This window comes from Salmo trutta, chromosome 6 (assembly GCF_901001165.1).
Source record: "Salmo trutta chromosome 6, fSalTru1.1, whole genome shotgun sequence".
In the NCBI taxonomy this organism is placed as follows: domain Eukaryota; kingdom Metazoa; phylum Chordata; class Actinopteri; order Salmoniformes; family Salmonidae; genus Salmo; species Salmo trutta.
This window is the reverse complement of record NC_042962.1, coordinates 815,371-834,364: the sequence shown is the minus strand read 5'-3', so window position 1 is coordinate 834,364 and position 18,994 is coordinate 815,371. Positions and strand designations below refer to the sequence as shown.

Here is an 18,994-nt window from a genome sequence, read left to right as displayed (position 1 = left end):
AGTCGTGATGGATCAGTTCCGTGTGGTAAAAAGGTCCAGGACAATTGGCAAAATAGATATAGTAGCCCAAAAAAATTGGCTGATGGACATTTTCAGTTAACAGTCCAGTATGCTCTAGACAGCTAGTGGGCCGCAGCTAGCAGGCTAGCAGATGGGCATTCAGGGGGCGAAGCGACGGAGGAGCCTGTTGAAAAAACCCTTGGGCGGATAAGTAAAGAAAATAGCATATCCGCACCACATTGTGTGAGGCGGGTTGCAGGAGAGTATGTTGAAGTTGGGGTTAAGAAAAATATTTAAAAATATATGCGAAGAAAAAAGATATCTAAATATATATACACGGGAGACGACAAGATGAAGACAAAAGACGCCTGACTGCTACACCATCTTGGATATACTAACGTGACAATGTAAGTAATTTAATTTGCCAAGTCAATAAAGTCTACTGAATTTTGAGAGAGAGAAAGAGAGAGGTTGGCATGAAGGAACGCCCTGAATAGGTTGTTATGTAAAACTCTCAGCAGCCTTTGATGATAGGTAGAAGAGAAGGATGAGAGAGAGAGAGAGAGAAGGATGAGAGAGAGAGAGAGAGAGAGAGAGAGAGAGAGAGAGAGAGAGAGAGAGAGAGAGAGAGAGAGAGAGAGAGAGAGAGAGAGAGAGAGAGAGAGAGAGAGAGAGAGAGAGAGAGAGAGAGAGAGAGAGAGAGAGAGAGAGAGAGAGAGAGAGAGAGAGAGAGAGAGAGAGAGAGAGAGAGAGAGAGAGAGAGAGAGAGAGAGAGAGAGAGAGAGAGAGAGAGAGAGGAGAGAGAGAGAGAGAGAGAGAGAGAGAGAGAGAGAGAGAGAGAGAGAGAGAGAGAGAGAGAGAGAGAGAGAGAGAGAGAGAGAGAACTGTATGTTTCCCATGCCAATAAAACCCATTGAATTAAATTGAGAGAAAGGGTAAAAGGGTAAGTATTTCAAATATGTAGTAGCAATGTCTTCTATTCTGTGAAAAAGTACTTTTGTAAAAATAAGGAAAAAATATTTAAAGACGCACTATGCAGAAATCACTCTGCCAATTCCTGGTTGCAAAAATTCTAATAGTTTGCTTGTGACAAAACAAGCAAGTATATTGTAGAGAATCATTGTACCATCTAAATCACTGTGAAATATATTTTCCATAACTAACTTTTCCATAACTCTTGTATTTTCAGCTGTTTGAAGCTGGTGTACAAAACAGAAAGTAAAAGACGCAAAAACGAAATTTAAGAACAGGAAGCAAAGAAATAGCGCACATAGAACAGATCTACAGATGATCAGACTGGCTTTCAATGAGAATGACAGATCTATAACACATAGAACAGATCTACAGATTATTAGACTGGCTTTCAATGAGTATGACAGATCTATAACACATAGAACAGATCTACAGATTATTAGACTGGCTTTCAATGAGAATGACAGATCTATAACACATAGAACAGATCTACAGATTATTAGACTGGCTTTCAATGAGAATGACAGATCTATAACAATATGTCTATGTGAATTTGGTGGGTTCATCCAAAAATGTACATAATGCATTCTTTTAATTATTCTATCAACTGTTGTCATGTTTAAAATGTTTACAAAAACTTGAAGAACATGAAGGCAAAGTTACAAATTAGTCTGTTGTGGTTTTTACAGTGAAGATGAATTGTGACATTATTAAAACAAACTCCTCCCTTTCTGATGTAACTAAATGAGTTAATCTCTATTCTGAAACAGCAATGTAAACTAAATGAGTTGCTTAAGCCTGGACAAAGCCCTTTAGCCGTGGTATATTGGCCATATATCACAAACCTCCGAGGTGCCTAATTGCTATTATAAACTGGTTACCAACATAATTAGAGCAGTAAAACTAACTTTTTATCATACCCGTGGTATACTGATATACCACGACTGTCAAACAACCAGCATTCAGGGCTCGAACCACCCAGTTTATAATCCCTATTCTAAAACAGCAATGTAACTAAATTAGTTAATCCCTCTTCTAAAATAGCAATGTAATTTGAGTAAATTATCTAGAGCACATCAGTGTTTACCAACAGATTAAAGAAACATTCTGTGTCACATCAGCAAGTTGAATGAACCCATCCCCCTCTATTTATCCCTATCCTCTAACCCTATATATCCACACCGCTTAGCAGCTTACCCTCTGCATGGATAAAGAAAAGTGAAAAAACTCATCTAAACAACAGAACAGAGCAGTTTCCCCAACAGAACAGAGCTGTTTCCCCAACAGAACAGAGCTGTTTCCACAACAGAACAGAGCTGTTTCCACAACAGAACAGAGCTGTTTCCCCAACAGAACAGAGCAGTTTCCCCAACAGAACAGAGCTGTTTCCACAACAGAACAGAGCTGTTTCCACAACAGAACAGAGCTGTTTCCCCAACAGAACAGAGCTGTTTCCCCAACAGAACAGAGCTGTTTCCCCAACAGAACAGAGCTGTTTCCACAACAGAACAGAGCTGTTTCCCCAACAGAACAGAGCTGTTTCCCCAACAGAACAGAGCTGTTTCCCCAACAGAACAGAGCTGTTTCCACAACAGAACAGAGCTGTTTCCTCAACAGAACAGAGCTGTTTCCACAACAGAACAGAGCTGTTTTCACAACAGAACAGAGCTGTTTCCCCAACAGAACAGAACAGAGCTGTTTCCTCAACAGAACAGAGCTGTTTCCACAACAGAACAGAGCTGTTTCCCCAACAGAACAGAACAGAGCTGTTTCCCCAACAGAACAGAGCTGTTTCCCCAACAGAACAGAGCTGTTTCCCCAACAGAACAGAGCTGTTTCCCCAACAGAACAGAGCAGTTTCCCCAACAGAACAGAGCAATTTCCCCAACAGAACAGAGCAGTTTCCACAACAGAACAGAGCTGTTTCCACAACAGAACAGAGCTGTTTCCCCAACAGAACAGAGCAGTTTCCCCAACAGAACAGAGCAGGCAGAACAGAGCTGTTTCCCCAACAGAACAGAGCAGGCAGAACAGAGCTGTTTCCCCAACAGAACAGAGCTGTTTCCACAACAGAACAGAGCTGTTTCCCCAACAGAACAGAGCTGTTTCCTCAACAGAACAGAGCTGTTTCCCCAACAGAACAGAGATGTTTCCTCAACAGAACAGAGCTGTTTCCACAACAGAACAGAGCTGTTTCCACAACAGAACAGAGCAGTTTCCCCAACAGAACAGAGCAGGCAGAACAGAGCTGTTTCCCCAACAGAACAGAGCTGTTTCCAGAACAGAACAGAGCAGGCAGAACAGAGCTGTTTCCCCAACAGAACAGAGCTGTTTCCACAACAGAGACACAGTGTGCAGCAGAGACACAGTGTGCAGCAGACACAGTGTGCAGCAGACACAGTGTGCAGCAGAGAGTGTGCAGCATGACCAGAGTTGCTATGCCTACACTACTTAAATAAAGGTTAAATACAACATTTAAATAAACACCAAGTCTATGTCCCAATTGCGTCCCAAATGGCACCCTATTCCCTACGTTCATAGTGCACTACAACCCGGGCACTGCTCAAAAGTAATGCACTATATACTTGGAATAGGGTGCCATTTGGGACACAGATCAGGGTAACAGCAGCACCAGGCTAACATGGCTCACCCACTGCAGGCTAACACAGTGCTAGGACCAGGCTAACAGCACCAGGCTAACGGCACCCAGGAGGGCAGGCTAACACAGTGCTAGGACCAGGCTAACAGCACCAGGCTAACGGCACCCAGGAGGGCAGGCTAACACAGTGCTAGGACCAGGCTAATGGCTAGCAGCACCAGGACAGGCTAATGCCACCAGGGAGGGCAGGCTAACACAGTGCTAGGACCAGGCTAACAGCTCCAGGACAGGCTAATGGCACCAGGGAGGGCAGGCTAACACAGTGCTAGGACCAGGCTAAGAGCACCAGAACAGGCTAATGGCACCAGGGAGGGCAGGCTAACACAGTGCTAGGACCAGGCTAACAGCTCCAGGACAGGCTAATGGCACCAGGGAGGGCAGGGTAACACAGTGCTAGGACCAGGCTAACAGCACCAGGACAGGCTAATGGCTAGCGGCACCAGGGAGGGCAGGCTAACACAGTGCTAGGACCAGGCTAAGAGCACCAGAACAGGCTAATGACACCAGGGAGGGCAGGCTAACACAGTGCTAGGACCAGGCTAACAGCACAAAGACAGGCTAATGGCTAGCGGCACCAGGGACGGCAGGCTAACACAGTACTAGGACCAGGCTAACAGCACCAGAACAGGCTAATGGCACCAGGGAGGACAGGTTAAAACAGTGCTAGGACCAGGCTAACAGCACCAGGACAGGCTAATGGACCAGGGAGGGCAGGCTAACACAGTGCTAGGACCAGGCTAACAGCACCAAGGAGGGGGGGCTGGCTAACAGCACCAAGGAGGGGGGGCTGGCTAACAGCACCAAGGAGGGGGGGCTGGCTAACAGCACCAAGGAGGGGGGGCTGGCTAACAGCACCAAGGAGGGAGGGAGGGCTAACAGCACCAGGGAGGGAGGGAGGGCTAACGGCACCAGGGAGGGAGGGAGGGCTAACAGCACCAGGGAGGGAGGGAGGGCTAACAGCACCAGGGAGGGAGGGAGGGCTAACGGCACCAGGGAGGGAGGGAGGGCTAACAGCACCAGGGAGGGAGGGAGGGCTAACAGCACCAGGGAGGGAGGGCTAACGACACCAGGGAGGGCTAACAACACCAGGGAGGGAGGGCTAACAACACCAGGGAGGGAGGGAGGGAGGGCTAACAACACCAGGGAGGGAGGGCTAACAGCACCAGGGAGGGAGGGAGGGCTAACGACACCAGGGAGGGAGGGAGGGCTAACAACACCAGGGAGGGAGGGAGGGCTAACAACACCAGGGAGGGAGGGAGGGAGGGAGGGAGGGAAGGCTAACAACACCAGGGAGGGAGGGAGGGCTAACGGCACCAGGGAGGGAGGGAGGGCTAACAGCACCAGGGAGGGAGGGCTAACAACACCAGGGAGGGAGGGAGGGCTAACAGCACTAGGGAGGGAGGGAGGGCTAACAGCACCAGGGAGGGAGGGAGGGCTAACGGCACCAGGGAGGGAGGGAGGGCTAACGGCACCAGGGAGGGAGGGAGGGAGGGCTAACGGCACCAGGGAGGGAGGGAGGGAGGGCTAACAACACCAGGGAGGGAGGGAGTGCTAACAGCACCAGGGAGGGAGGGAGGGAGGGCTAACGGCACCAGGGAGGGAGGGAGGGCTAACAACACCAGGGAGGGAGGGCTAACAACACCAGGGAGGGAGGGAGGGCTAACGGCACCAGGGAGGGAGGGAGGGCTAACAGCACCAGGGAGGGAGGGAGGGCTAACAGCACCAGGAAGGAGGGCAGGCTAATGACACCAGGAAGGAGGGCAGGCTAATGACACCAGGAAGGAGGGCAGGCTAACGGCACCAGGAAGGAGGGCAGGCTAATGGCACCAGGAAGGAGGGCAGGCTAATGGCACCAGGAAGGAGGGCAGGCTAATGGCACCAGGAAGGAGGGCAGGCTAATGGCACCAGGAAGGAGGGCAGGCTAATGACACCAGGAAGGAGGGCAGGCTAACAGCACCAGGAAGGAGGGCAGGCTAATGGCACCAGGAAGGAGGGCAGGCTAATGACACCAGGAAGGAGGGCAGGCTAATGACACCAGGAAGGAGGGCAGGCTAATGGCACCAGGAAGGAGGGCAGGCTAATGACACCAGGAAGGAGGGCAGGCTAATGACACCAGGAAGGAGGGCAGGCTAATGGCACCAGGAAGGAGGGCAGGCTAATGGCACCAGGAAGGAGGGCAGGCTAATGGCACCAGGAAGGAGGGCAGGCTAATGACACCAGGAAGGAGGGCAGGCTAATGGCACCAGGAAGGAGGGCAGGCTAACGACACCAGGAAGGAGGGCAGGCTAACGACACCAGGAAGGAGGGCAGGCTAATGACACCAGGAAGGAGGGCAGGCTAATGGCACCAGGAAGGAGGGCAGGCTAATGACACCAGGAAGGAGGGCAGGCTAATGGCACCAGGAAGGAGGGCAGGCTAATGGCACCAGGAAGGGAGCGCGGGCAGGCTAATGGCACCAGGAAGGAGGGCAGGCTAACCCCATTGACCTGACCCAGATATTATCCAGCAGAGCCTCCCTCTACATCCAGATGTGATGCACCATGGGATTACTAACTCCACTGCTGTCTCCCTCCACCTCTCTACACACAAAGCCACATGCTGCTCTAATGAGGCATCCCAACATGACCCCGCAGTCCATCTACCCTGGTCTGTCTGCATGAGCACAGCTCTCTCTATCTCTGTGTTAATCTCTCTTTCTCTCTCTCCCTGTTTATCTTGCTCTCCCTGCCTCTTGTTCCTCTCTCTCCCCCCCTTTCCCCCCCCCGCTCTCCCTTGCCTCTCCCCCCCTCTCTCCCTGCCTCTCCACCTCTCTCTCTCTCTCTCTCTCACCCTGTCTCTCCACCTCTCCTCTCTCTCTCTCTCTCTCTCTCACCCTGCCTCTCCCTCTCTCTCCCTCTCTCTCTCTCTCTCACCCTGCCTCTCCCTCTCTCTCCCTCTCTCTCTCTCTCTCACCCTGTCTCTCCACCTCTCCCTCTGTTTCTCTCTCTCTCTCTCTCTCACCCTGCCTCTCCCTCTCTCTCTCTCTCTCTCACCCCGTCTCTCCACCTCTCTCTCTCTCACCCTGCCTCTCCCTCTCTCTCTCTCTCTCTCACCCCGTCTCTCCACCTCTCTCTCTCTCACCCTGCCTCTCCCTCTCTCTCTCTCTCAGGGTCTTCAGCTGAAATCAAGGGTAATAAAAGCAACATAGGGTTGCCTGTTATGTGACTTATGGTCTGACTGGAAATATAAATATTTCAATTCGGTTAATTACTATGTTATTATTATTATTATGACACATACTTATCTTCATCTGACCCCTCAGAAATTGCTGTCATGGATGACTGTAAATTACAATATAGTCATTTAAAAACTTCAATGATGACCGACTTTAGCATACTACTTCAACATGTAAAATATTCACTCGTGCGAACAAACTACTGCAAAACAACTGTATGAAATATGGACTATATGATCTCAGAAAGGAAAGAATGTCAAGGCCTGGCAGAATCCAACTAGTGCTCACAGTCTTGCGTTAGAATTAGACGTTCATCCATGTTTAAACAAACATCACATTTTTGAAGTTGTTGGTTAAATTAATACATCTGAATGTTTAACGTTAGGGTTTAAGTATTGCATTAATACCAAAATCTTAAGGTTAGGCATTAGGAAGGAGGGCAGTTGGCTCAGTTGGTAGAGCATGGTGTTTGCAACGCCAGCATGGTGTGTGCAATGCCAGGGTTGTGGGTTCGATTCCCACGGGGGGCCAGTACAACAACAAAAAAATCCATGAAATGTAATGTATGTGTTCACTACTGTAAGTCACTCTGGATAAGAGCGTCTGCTAAATGACTAAAATGTAAATTAGCTCTGAATGGTTAAGGTTTGAGATAGGTTTAAAATCTCAAAAACAACTTTTTATCATCTGCAATCCCAAACCGAATCCTATTAGGTGTTGCGCTCAGTGTTGCCCCTAGTGTCCGGTTTCTACGTCATCTCTCAGACGTGGAAGGACGTCGAATACTGACTTGTATCACGGTGATCTGGCTGGCAGAATCAGTGATCTTGCATTTGAAGCAAATCTGTGATATTTGTGACCGTGGCGAGAGGAGGAGAAGGATGGGGGTTTGGGGTGGGCAGTGTATCAAGACTGTAACGTTAAGCTTTATGCTCATTTATCAGGGACAGCCAGTACGCAGCTGTCTTGTATTGAAGTTCAGACGAGAATCACCTGCAACTTACAGAGACCACAATGTTACCATGTCATAACCATGTCATAACCATGTCATAACCTACAGACAGCGCATTTAGCTACATTGTTAGTGTATTGTCTACTGTAGGCTGCTAGTGTATGTAATATAAATGATGAAGTAAACGTGTTATACCACAACCAGCTGTTCTACCAGCCATAGTGGCCCGTTAGTTTCACTCTCCCCGTATGTAAATATTCACCCGTCACGATCTGATCCTTGTCGAGACATCCCGATATTAAAGAATTTAACTCTTTCTATGCAACAAATGTAGCTATCGTAGCCATTAAATTCTTGTAACAGCTCCAAATGTCAACTTGAGTTCCATGCAAGTTGCAAACTTTACCACGAAGAAGTAAATGCAAGAAGTAGCATAAATGACAAATGATGCAACAAACATTGTGGGACAGAACTAGTGTAAGGCAAGTTATCAGCCTAGCTAAGTAGCTCAAATGTGGAAGAGATCAAGAAGGGACCAAAAAATGATACAAACGCAGCGCTCTACTGTACCATTTTGATCCGAGGTTTCGAGGCAAAAAGGAGTCCCAATATAACTCCTTACGCATCGACTTCCGTTGGCCATGAAAATGTTCGTTGGATTTTCACATTTCTTCAGTTTCTTCTTCTCCTCAATCTTTCTCGCCTTCCTAGCATTCAGACAGACAAAAATGCAGAGGCTGCTTTTGCAGAAGGAATTGGTGATTGGAGCTCAGGGATCATATGGGCTTTTTGTCAGAAGTTTTAAAGGGGCACGGCACTGTATTAAACACATTCAAACCTACCGATTTTTCTCTTCTTCTTCTGGGTTTTAAATGTGTGGTTTAGTAAATTACGGGTCTGTCAAGGCGGACCACTAATCAGCAGAAAAACATGAGCCCGTGTCTTCAAAAGGTGCGCTTCTGAGGTGGGAATGGCATAATGCAGACGGACACGGTTGAATTATAAACGGGTAATGTTGTAATGATGCTAGGTTACTGTTGCCTACAGTACAGCACTGCTTTCACACAGAGAGGAAGATCCTGTGGAATCGGGTGGTAGAGATTTGTTTTACTTTCACAGTTTTTATTGACTTATGACTGAGCAACAACTGTGATAAATAACTGCTTGTAGAGAGAGTGAGAGCGAGAGAGAGACAGACAGCGAGAGAACAAAGAAACCACTGAACCTGATAAATTTAATCTCAGGTTGCCAGTCATCAGTGAGACCCCTGAAAGCAGCCAAGACCCCCTGAAGGCAGCAGTGTATCAGTGAGGCCCCTGAAGGCAGCAGTGTATCAGTGAGGCCCCTGAAGGCAGCAGTGTATCAGTGAGACCCCTGAAGGCAGCAGTGTATCAGTGAGGCCCCTGAAGGCAGCAGTGTATCAGTGAGGCCCCTGAAGGCAGCAGTGTATCAGTGAGACCCCTGAAGGCAGCAGTGTATCAGTGAGACCCCTGAAGGCAGCAGTGTATCATTATACCATCTAAACCACAGTGTATCATTATACCATCTAAACCACTGTGAATCATTATACCATCTAAACCACTGAGAATCATTATACCATCTAAACCACTGTGAATCATTATACCATCTAAACCACTGAGAATCATTATACCATCTAAACCACTGTGAATCATTATACCATCTAAACCACTGTGAATCATTATACCATCTAAACCACTGTGAATCATTATACCATCTAAACCACTGTGAATCATTATACCATCTAAACCACTGTGAATCATTATACCATCTAAACCACAGTGAATCATTATACCATCTAAACCACTGAGAATCATTATAACATCTAAACCACAGAGAATCATTATACCATCTAAACCACTGTGAATCATTATACCATCTAAACCACTGTGAATCATTATACCATCTAAACCACTGAGAATCATTATACCATCTAAACCACTGTGAATCATTATACCATCTAAACCACTGTGAATCATTATACCATCTAAACCACTGTGAATCATTATACCATCTAAACCACTGTGAATCATTATACCATCTAAACCACAGTGTGAATCATTATACCATCTAAACCACAGAGAATACCATCTAAACTGTGGTGAAATATATTTTCAACAACCCAAAATATTGTATTTTCAGCTTTCTGAAGATCGTTCACAAAACCGAAAGTAAAAGAGGTAAAAACCAAACTTAAGAATGGGAAGCATAGAAATAGCACATAGAACATATTTACCCCTTCTTAGACTTGCTTTCAATGAGAATGACAGATCTATAACTCACATTTCTATGTGAATTTGGTCAGGTCGCCCAAAAAGTTAGATATTGCAGCTTTAACTGCATAATATATGTAAATATGTAAATGTGTATAGAGCCCAGCCATGCAGCTTAAAGAGGTGATACAGAGCTCCTGCCTCTTCAGGAGTCTGCTAATATATAGAGCCCAGCCTTGCAGCTTAAAGAGGTGATACAGAGCTCCTGCCTCTTCAGGAGTCTGCTAATATATAGAGTCCAGCCATGCAGCTTAAAGAGGTGATACAGAGCTCTGCCTCTTCAGGAGTCTGCTAATATATAGAGCCCAGCCTTGCAGCTTAAAGAGGTGATACAGAGCTCTGCCTCTTCAGGAGTCTGCTAATATATAGAGTCCAGCCATGCAGCTTAAAGAGGTGATACAGAGCTCTGCCTCTTCAGGAGTCTGCTAATATATAGAGCCCAGCCATGCAGCTTAAAGAGGTGATACAGAGCTCCTGCCTCTTCAGGAGTCTGCTAATATATAGAGCCCAGCCATGCAGCTTAAAGAGGTGATACAGAGCTATGCCTCTTCAGGAGTCTGCTAATATATAGAGCCCAGCCATGCAGCTTAAAGAGGTGATACAGAGCTCCTGCCTCTTCAGGAGTCTGCTAATATATAGAGCCCAGCCATGCAGCTTAAAGAGGTGATACAGGCCCCTCCTGTACGCCCTGTTCACCCACTTCTGTGTGACTCCAACACCAACGTCGTGCTGACGACATAACGGTGGTTGGCCTGATCACCGACGACGATGAGACAGCCTATAGGGAGGAAGTCAGAGACCTGGCAGTGTGGTGCCAGGACAGCAACCTCTCCCTCAACGTCAGCAAGACTAAGGATCTGATAGTGGACTAAAGGAAACAGGGAGGATTAATAGATATTATAAAAACTTGTGGCTAGCTAGCTTGCTACTGTTGCTAAGTTAGAGAGTGGCTAGTTTTCAGTTTGCGTCGCAGCTCTGTACCTAGAACAGATAAATCTTCAATGAGGACATGCTGCATTTTTCACTTTGAATGAGACTGTATGATCTGTAATCCTAATTCTGCCTATCATTTTCTGTTTTTCCTTCAACAAAAAATGTAATATTAGCCTGTTAGCCCTCATGTAATCATTTAGCTTTCCTTCATTGTTTGCTGTAAAATATAGCAGAGAAAATATTGTTTTTAATTAAATCAATAACACCTTCCTTCAATATTCAAATGGAAGGAAGTGTTCTTGATTAAGCGTTCTCTGTGATTCCAGTGTCACTGTTGACAACTTTGTGGAATTTCTTGGAGGTCATTTAAAAAAAGTGCCTATTAGATAACGCTAAGGAATTAAACGCCTATTTTGCAAGAAAGCACCTCGATCGGTTCGCAGGTTATCTAGTGATCATTTAGAGAATGGAGTTCTCAGCTGAGGTCCCAAATTCATTCAGGAATATGGAGAATGGAGTTCTCAGCTGAGGTCCCAAATTCATTCAGGAATATGGAGAATGGAGTTCTCAGCTGAGGTCCCACATTCATTCAGGAATATGGACAATGGAGTTCTCAGCTGAGGTCCCAAATTCATTCAGGAATATGGAGAATGGAGTTCTCAGCTGAGGTCCCAAATTCGTTCAGGAATATGGAGAAAAGAGGAGGGGAAAAACTCACTTCAACATGCATTGGCCAATCAAAACCTAATATAGACGTGACTATCGTTGTGTCTATAATATATGTATATACACACACACACACACACATACTGTCATGGGCGTCGTAAGGATTGGACCAAGGCGCAGCGGGTAAAGTGCTCATCTTCTTAATTTATTTAAAGAAAACACTTAAACAAAATAAACAAACAATGATAACAGTTCCATAAGGCTCCCAGGCTATACAGAAAATAACCACCCACAAAACACAAGTGAAACAAACACAACTAAATATGGCCTCCAATTAGAGACAACGACAATCAGCTGCCTCTAATTGGAGGTCATTGCCAAAAACCCAACATAGAAATAGAAAACTAGATATACACATAGAAATAGAAAACATAGAACCTAAACCAAAAACACCGAAACCCACAAAACAAACACCCCTTGCCACACCCTGACCAAACTACAATGACAAATAACCCCTTTTACTGGTCAGGACGTGACAGATACACACACACACACACAGTATGTATCCACAGATAAAATGTTGTACAGGTCATTACTTTTCCCTCTTTAACAAGTAGCCATATATGTTCCCAATAGAAATCCTTTTAGTCTTAAAAGATGAGAGGAAAAAAGGAGGCCTCATCAGTAGCCTGATCCCAGATCTGTTTGTGCTCTTGCCAACTAACTACATTGCTGTCATTGTCAACTTTGGTATAACAATAAGTAACAGGGAGTAGGCATGATAGCGAAAACAGACAGGCTATCAGACTAGCCGTATAGGCCGTTTTAGACCCACAGGAATCACCAGGACATCAGGACAGAGACAGAAACAGACTCATGAATCATCAGGACAGAGAGAAACAGACTCATGAATCATCAATACAGAGATAGAAACAGACTCATGAATCATCAATACAGAGATAGAAACAGACTCATGAATCATCAATACAGAGATAGAAACAGACTCATGAATCATCAGGACAGAGACAGAAACAGACTCATGAATCATCAATACAGAGATAGAAACAGAATCATGAATCATCAGGACAGAGACAGAAACAGACTCATGAATCATCAGAACAGAGAGAAACAAACAGACTCATAAATCATCTAACCATATTTTCTAAATCATTCATTGAAAGCATTCTGTCCTACTGCTTGACCTGCTGGTTTGGGAATATCAAGGTTGCACAAAAAAATGTGTTGGGCAAGATAGTCAGGAAATCATGGGGCAGCAAAAGCAAGAAGTGCCATCTCTCTACCTGGGCAGAGCCCTCCACCTCTCTACCTGGGCGGAGCCCTCCACCTCTCTACCTGGGCGGAGCCCTCCACCTCTCTACCTGGGCGGAGCCCTCCACCTCTCTACCTGGGCGGAGCCCTCCACCTCTCTACCTGGGCGGAGCCCTCCACCTCTCTACCTGGACAGAGCCCTCTACCTCTCTACCTGGGCAGAGCCCTCCACCTCTCTACCTGGGCAGAGCCCTCCACCTCTCTACCTGGGCAGAGCCCTCCACCTCTCTCTACCTGGGCAGAGCCCTCCACCTCTCTCTACCTGGGCAGAGCCCTCCACCTCTCTCTACCTGGGCAGAGCCCTCCACCTCTCTCTACCTGGGCAGAGCCCTCCACCTCTCTCTACCTGGGCAGAGCCCTCCACCTCTCTCTACCTGGGCAGAGCCCTCCATCTCTCTACCTGGTCAGAGCCCTCCACCTCTCTACCTGGTCAGAGCCCTCCACCTCTCTACCTGGGCAGAGCCCTCCACCTCTCTACCTGGGCAGAGCCCTCCACCTCTACCTGGGCAGAGCCCTCCATCTCTCTACCTGGGCAGAGCCCTCCATCTCTCTACCTGGGCAGAGCCCTCCACCTCTCTACCTGGGCAGAGCCCTCCATCTCTCTACCTGGGCAGAGCCCTCCACCTCTCTACCTGGGCAGAGTCACTTTTGCAAGAATGACTTCTACTTCAGGTCAGACTGTGGAACAGCTTCTGGAAGGACATCTACTGCAGGTCAGACTGTGGAACGGCTTCTGGAAGGACTTCTACTGCAGGTCAGACTGACTGTTGTAGCTGCGGTAGCCGCTGGAGGAGCGGGACCTGTGGGAGTGGCTAGGCCTCCGCTGCTCCGCCTCTCCTCTGGCTCCAGCTTTAGATGGAGACCTCTCCTCGCTGGAGCTGCTGTCCTGATTGGCTGTCCTCCGCACCTCGTCGAACAGCGAGACCCAGATACACCCGGCTCTGGATCTGGATGCTGACTCCCCCCTGGGTCCTCCTGACCTGACTCTGGGTCCTGCTGCCCTGGGGCCTGATGCCTCCCTGGGGCTGGTGCTGGGTTGGGTCTGGCACCCGCTGTGTTCCGAGGTCTGGTGGGGAGCAGACGGGCCACGGAGGAGGGGTTTGGGTTCAGGGCCTGCAGAGTGGCCATCCCAATTTAGAAGCTTCCATTGGGGTAGACAGGAGGTCCAGCAGCTCTGCCTGCTGCAGTTTCCTGCTGCTGCCCACTAGCTAGCATCACAGCTTGCAGAGAGGCTGTAGACTGTTGTTCTATAACAGGTGAGAGGAACACATCTCCGTTCTTCAAGGTGCATCTCAGAGGAGCCAGGGTTTTTAGACTGATGTCTGGTGGCCAAGAGGGCCTGGTGGCTTGGGGGAGGGTTCAGGGAGGTCCGTGTGTTCTGGGTTGCAGATCTCCATAGCATCTACTACTGTTTCTGGCTTCTCCACCTTTGGCAGGTTCGCAGTGAGGTCCTGAGGTTTAGTATGTTTTGGGTTTGAGTTGGCAGTTGGTTCAGCTCTCTGTTTTTTGGTCATCTCCGCTGTATCTTCCACGCTGTGAGGCGTTGGCTGTACTGAACCATTTCTGTTGGGTGAAGCAGGAATTCTCTCCTCGTCCTCCTTTTTCAGACATGGGGATTTGCCTGGTCTTCCCCTGACAGGTCTCTTAGGATTATCCTTTACAGCAGAATGTTTCTGCTGCAGACGTTTCTCTTTCTGGGACTCCTCCTCCTCCTCTTCCTCTCTGAACTCCAGCAGTGGCTGCCAGCTGAATTTCTCCTTGAGCTTCTGGTGTTTCCTCTTGGACCTCTTGGACTTGACCTTTGACCAGTAGGAGCCAAACATGGCAGAGCTCCTATTCCTGCGTTTGTGTTTACATTTGTTCTTCGTCCTGCTCTTGTGTCTCTCTGCCCCTGGTCCATTCTCAGGGTTTCCTTACAATGGGGTGGTAGTATGGAGTCGCAGTATGTACAGGTGCAGGAGGCACAAGCGCTTCAGAGGTTCCAGGAGCTTTGTTCATATTGCTGTGCACACACACACACGATAACATACGCACTATACACACACATACACATGGATTTAGTACTGTATATATGCGGCAGTGGTGGAGTAGGGGCCTGAGGGCACACAGTGTGTTGTGAAATCTGTGAATGTACTGTAATGTTTTTAAAATTGTACAAACTGCCTTAATTTTGCTGGACCCCAGGAAGAGTAGCTGCTGCCTTGGCTAATGAGGATCCATAATAAATACAAATACATAGTGTTTGTGTTCTGACTCGGAGCTGGCCTCACCCTCCTCCTTCTCTAATAGGAAGACCGTGGGCTCGGTGGCGGCCAAGATCTTGGGCAGCATCTTCTCAGAGTCTCTGAGTCCCACCCACTTAGAGCTGTCAGTCTCTGGTCAAGAACCTCCTCTGATCTAACCTCAGACTTCTGGTTGTTCACCAGGCTGTTCTTTCTACCTAGTTTATCCCTGTTACTGTCCCATTCTGACCTACTGCTGGGTTCCTCCAAGGACTTTTGGTTTGTTTTCAGACCCTTTGCACCCATTGCCTGAGGACGTCCTTGTTCTGATAATGGGCTGAAGGGCATCTGTCCCTTGGAACCAATATGTCTGGGTCCAGGAATGTGTTCGCTGGCTGTTCCATCCCCAGATTAAAAAATGTGGATCTGGGCGTCATGAGCGGTGAGGTACTTATGCGGTGAGGTAGTATGATAAGTGTTGTTTTACAGGGTCAGCCATAGTAGTGTGATAGGTGTTGTTGTACAGGGTCAGCCATAGTAGTATGATAGGTGTTGTTGTACAGGGTCAGCCATAGTAGTATGATAGGTGTTGTTGTACAGGGTCAGCCATAGTAGTATGATAGGTGATGTTGTACAGGGTCAGCCATAGTAGTATGATAGGTGTTGTTGTACAGGGTCAGCCATAGTAGTATGATAGGTGTTGTTGTACAGGGTCAGCCATAGTGGTATGATAGGTGTTGTTGTACAGGGTCAGCCATAGTGGTATGATAGGTGTTGTTGTACAGGGTCAGCCATAGTAGTATGATAGGTGTTGTTGTACAGGGTCAGCCATAGTGGTATGATAGGTGATGTTGTACAGGGTCAGCCATAGTGGTATGATAGGTGTTGTTGTACAGGGTCAGCCATAGTGGTATGATAGGTCAAAATCAAATCAAATCAAATGTATTTATATAGCCCTTCGTATATCAGCTGAAATCTCAAAGTGCTGTATAGAAACCCAGCCTAAAACCCCAAAAAGCAAGCAATGCATGTGAAAGAAGCACGGTGGCTAGGAAAAACTCCCTAGGAAAAACTCCCTAGAAAGGCCAAAACCCTAGGAAGAAACCTAGAGAGGAACCAGGCTATGAGGGGTGGCCAGTCCTCTTCTGGCTGTGCCGGGTGGATATTATAACAGAACATGGTCAAGATGTTAAAATGTTCATAAATGACCAGCATGGTCAAATAATAATAATCATAGTAGTTGTCGAGGGTGCAACAAGCACGTCCGGTGAACAGGTCAGGGTTCCGTAGCCGCAGGCAGAACAGTTGAAACTGGAGCAGCAGCATGGCCAGGTGGACTGGGGACAGCAAGGAGTCATCATGCCAGGTAGTCCCGAGGCATGGTCCTAGGGCTCAGGTCCTCCGAGAGAAAGAAAGAAAGAAAGAGAGAAAGAGAGAATTAGAGAGAGCATATTTAAATTCACACAGGACACCGGATAAGACAAGAGAATACTCCAGATGTAACAGACTGACCCTAGCCCCCCGACACATAAACTACTGCAGCATAAATACTGGAGGCTGAGACAGGAGGGATCAGAAGACACTGTGGCCCCATCCAATGATACCCCCGGACAGGGCCAAACAGGCAGGATATAACCCCACCCACTTTGCCAAACACAGCCCCCACACCACTAGAGGGATGACTACAACCACCAACTTATCCAGGTTCCTGATCCACTTCAGAGAGCTGTGATTCTGCTTCCAGCCCTTGTCTAGCTTTGTCTTTTCTATGGACTGGGTCTCGTCTATGGACTGTCTCGTTGCTGCCTTTCTTGTGAGAGTCATAGGATTTTGACCTGCTTTAGGAGAAGGACCTTCTGTTGTAGTGACCGGGCGACCTCGTCCTGGACCGGAAGTGATTCCTGGAGCAGCTCTAAGACTGGCTGTAGGATCCACTGTGTGAGTGTCTCTGGTATCTGTGGGTCTTAGAGACCTGGCTCTTCTCCAGGTGGGAGGTCTCTGGGTGGTCCTTCAACATGTTAGAGGTTGTGGACTGTTTCTCATCTGTATTGAGGGTTGTGGGGCCCATGGGAGGGTAAGAGGGTTTCCATGGTTTCTGGCCTGGCTTCCAGCGTGAGGAAGGGGGGCTGTCGCTTATGGGAATGACCGGGGCGTTCCCAGGGGCTGGGGCGGCAGGGTGGGGCTTGGCTTTGGTCTCTACACCCTTCACTGTCCCTGGGGCTGAGGCCTCTGGCTTTAGCCTGATAACGTCAGCCATATTGGGCTTCTTGGAGGATCTGGTTGCCTTCCTCCCTCTGAGCAGGGACAAAGACCTGGACCTGTACCAGGATATGGACTGGGAGTAAGACCTAGACATCCCCCGAGACCTGGAGTGGCTGGTGTGTAGGACCTGGAGTAAGAGCAGGAGTCTCTGGAGGAGGATCAGCGCCGCCTGCCCGACCCAGAGTACTGCTTCCTGGGGAGCGTCAGTGGGCGGACGGGGACCGAGACAGGGAGAGGGACCTCTCCAGGTGACCAGGCTTTGACCTGCCCGGCCCAGAGCACTTCTTCCTGGGGAGCGACAGTGGGCGGAAGGGGACCGAGACAGGGAGAGGGACCTTCTCTCCAGGTGACCAGGCTTTGACTCCAGACCCTGACCCTCTGAAACGAGCAACTCTTTGCTCTTGATGGATTCCTTCCTGTGTCTCTTGGCATGTTTGCGTTTCTTGGCCTTCTTGCACTTGGCTTTCTTCTTCTCCTTCCAGTGGGAGTAGTTGGCTGGAGCGGTCGAAGCTGTGGCATGAGGAGCACTCTGGGGAATGGGACCACATGGAGTCTCTCCTGCTGGGGTCCTCCACCCATCTGCTTAAACAACGGTCATTAAATCTGTTAAATCAAGATGCCACCCTCAGAGAAGACAGTCTAACTGACCTCAGGGTTTCTGTTTTGACAAGATCCCACCCTCAGAGAGGACAGTCTGACGTCAGAATTTCAAACAATAAGACAATATCTAGCTGGATCATTGCTTATCGTTGCTAGTGCTTAAATGGATATTGTAAGATTCTGGCATTTAAGCCCTTGTTCTACTTACCCAGAGTCAGATCGTTGATAATATTTTATGTCTGCGTGCAGTGTGAAGGAAGTTCGCGGTAGTTTCGCGAGCCAATGCTAAATAGCATTAGCGCAATGAATGAAAGTCTATTGGTACAGTAGCAATGCTATACCTGGCTGACGAAACTACTGCTAACTTCCCTCTGACTACATGCAGAGATAAACAAATGGTATCCACGAGTTCGTCTGACTCTGGGTCAGTAGAACAAGGTTTTAAATGCCAGAATCTCGCAGTATCCTTTTAAGTTCTTAAACACATACAGTAGTTATACAATATAAAAGTCTGTGCTGTAGCTATAGTAGCTATGTATTATATATAGTAGTTATAGTAACTATGTACAATTTTTTGTAGTTATAGTAGCTATGAATTATATATAGTAGTTATAGTAGCTATGTATTATATATAGTAGTTATAGTAGCTATGTCTTATATATATATAGTAGTTATAGTAACTATGTATTATATATATATAGTAGTTATAGTAGCTATGTATTTTATATTTATATATATATATATATATATATATATATATATATATATATATATATATATATATATATATATATATATATATATATAGTAGTTATAGTAACTATGTATTATATATATAGTAGTTATAGTAGCTATGTATTATATATAGTAGTTCAAGTAACTATGTATTATATA

At 47.3% G+C, this 18,994-nt stretch overlaps 3 protein-coding genes across 3 annotated transcripts in view; all 3 read right to left on the bottom strand.

The window, feature by feature from the left end:
- zbtb47b (zinc finger and BTB domain containing 47b) overlaps positions 1 to 8,576 on the bottom strand; it is a 64,837-nt gene extending 56,261 nt beyond the window's left edge. Inside the window, exon 1 of the mRNA XM_029755068.1 lies at positions 8,368 to 8,576. Coding sequence (XP_029610928.1) covers positions 8,368 to 8,440 — 73 coding nt within the window. The 5' untranslated portion in view covers positions 8,441 to 8,576. The remainder of the gene's footprint in view (positions 1 to 8,367) is intronic.
- A 5,185-nt stretch (positions 8,577 to 13,761) lies between these two features.
- LOC115195244 (NK-tumor recognition protein-like) lies at positions 13,762 to 15,064 on the bottom strand. The gene is made up of 2 exons (XM_029755020.1): positions 14,333 to 15,064; positions 13,762 to 14,082 (listed from the first exon to the last, which is right to left on the bottom strand). Exons 1-2 carry the CDS (start codon positions 14,837 to 14,839, stop codon positions 13,762 to 13,764), a joined length of 828 nt encoding a protein of 275 aa, XP_029610880.1. The 5' UTR covers positions 14,840 to 15,064.
- Positions 15,065 to 17,002: 1,938 nt separating this feature from the next.
- On the bottom strand, positions 17,003 to 18,083 carry LOC115195296 (NK-tumor recognition protein-like; the record flags this gene model as incomplete). Its single annotated transcript, XM_029755067.1, has 1 exon — positions 17,003 to 18,083. A coding segment is annotated over one exon (933 nt), but the record flags the coding sequence as incomplete, so codon positions are not given.
- Positions 18,084 to 18,994: the final 911 nt, after the last annotated feature.

Coding starts and splice junctions, on each gene's coding strand:
- LOC115195244 (XM_029755020.1), bottom strand. CDS start 14,839: ATGTTTGGCTCCTACTGGTCAAAGGTCAAGTCCAAGAGGTCCAAGAGG. Junction 14,083..14,332: donor CTCTTGGCCACCAGACATCA/GTCTAAAAACCC, acceptor GCTCCCCACCAG/ACCTCGGAACACAGCGGGTG.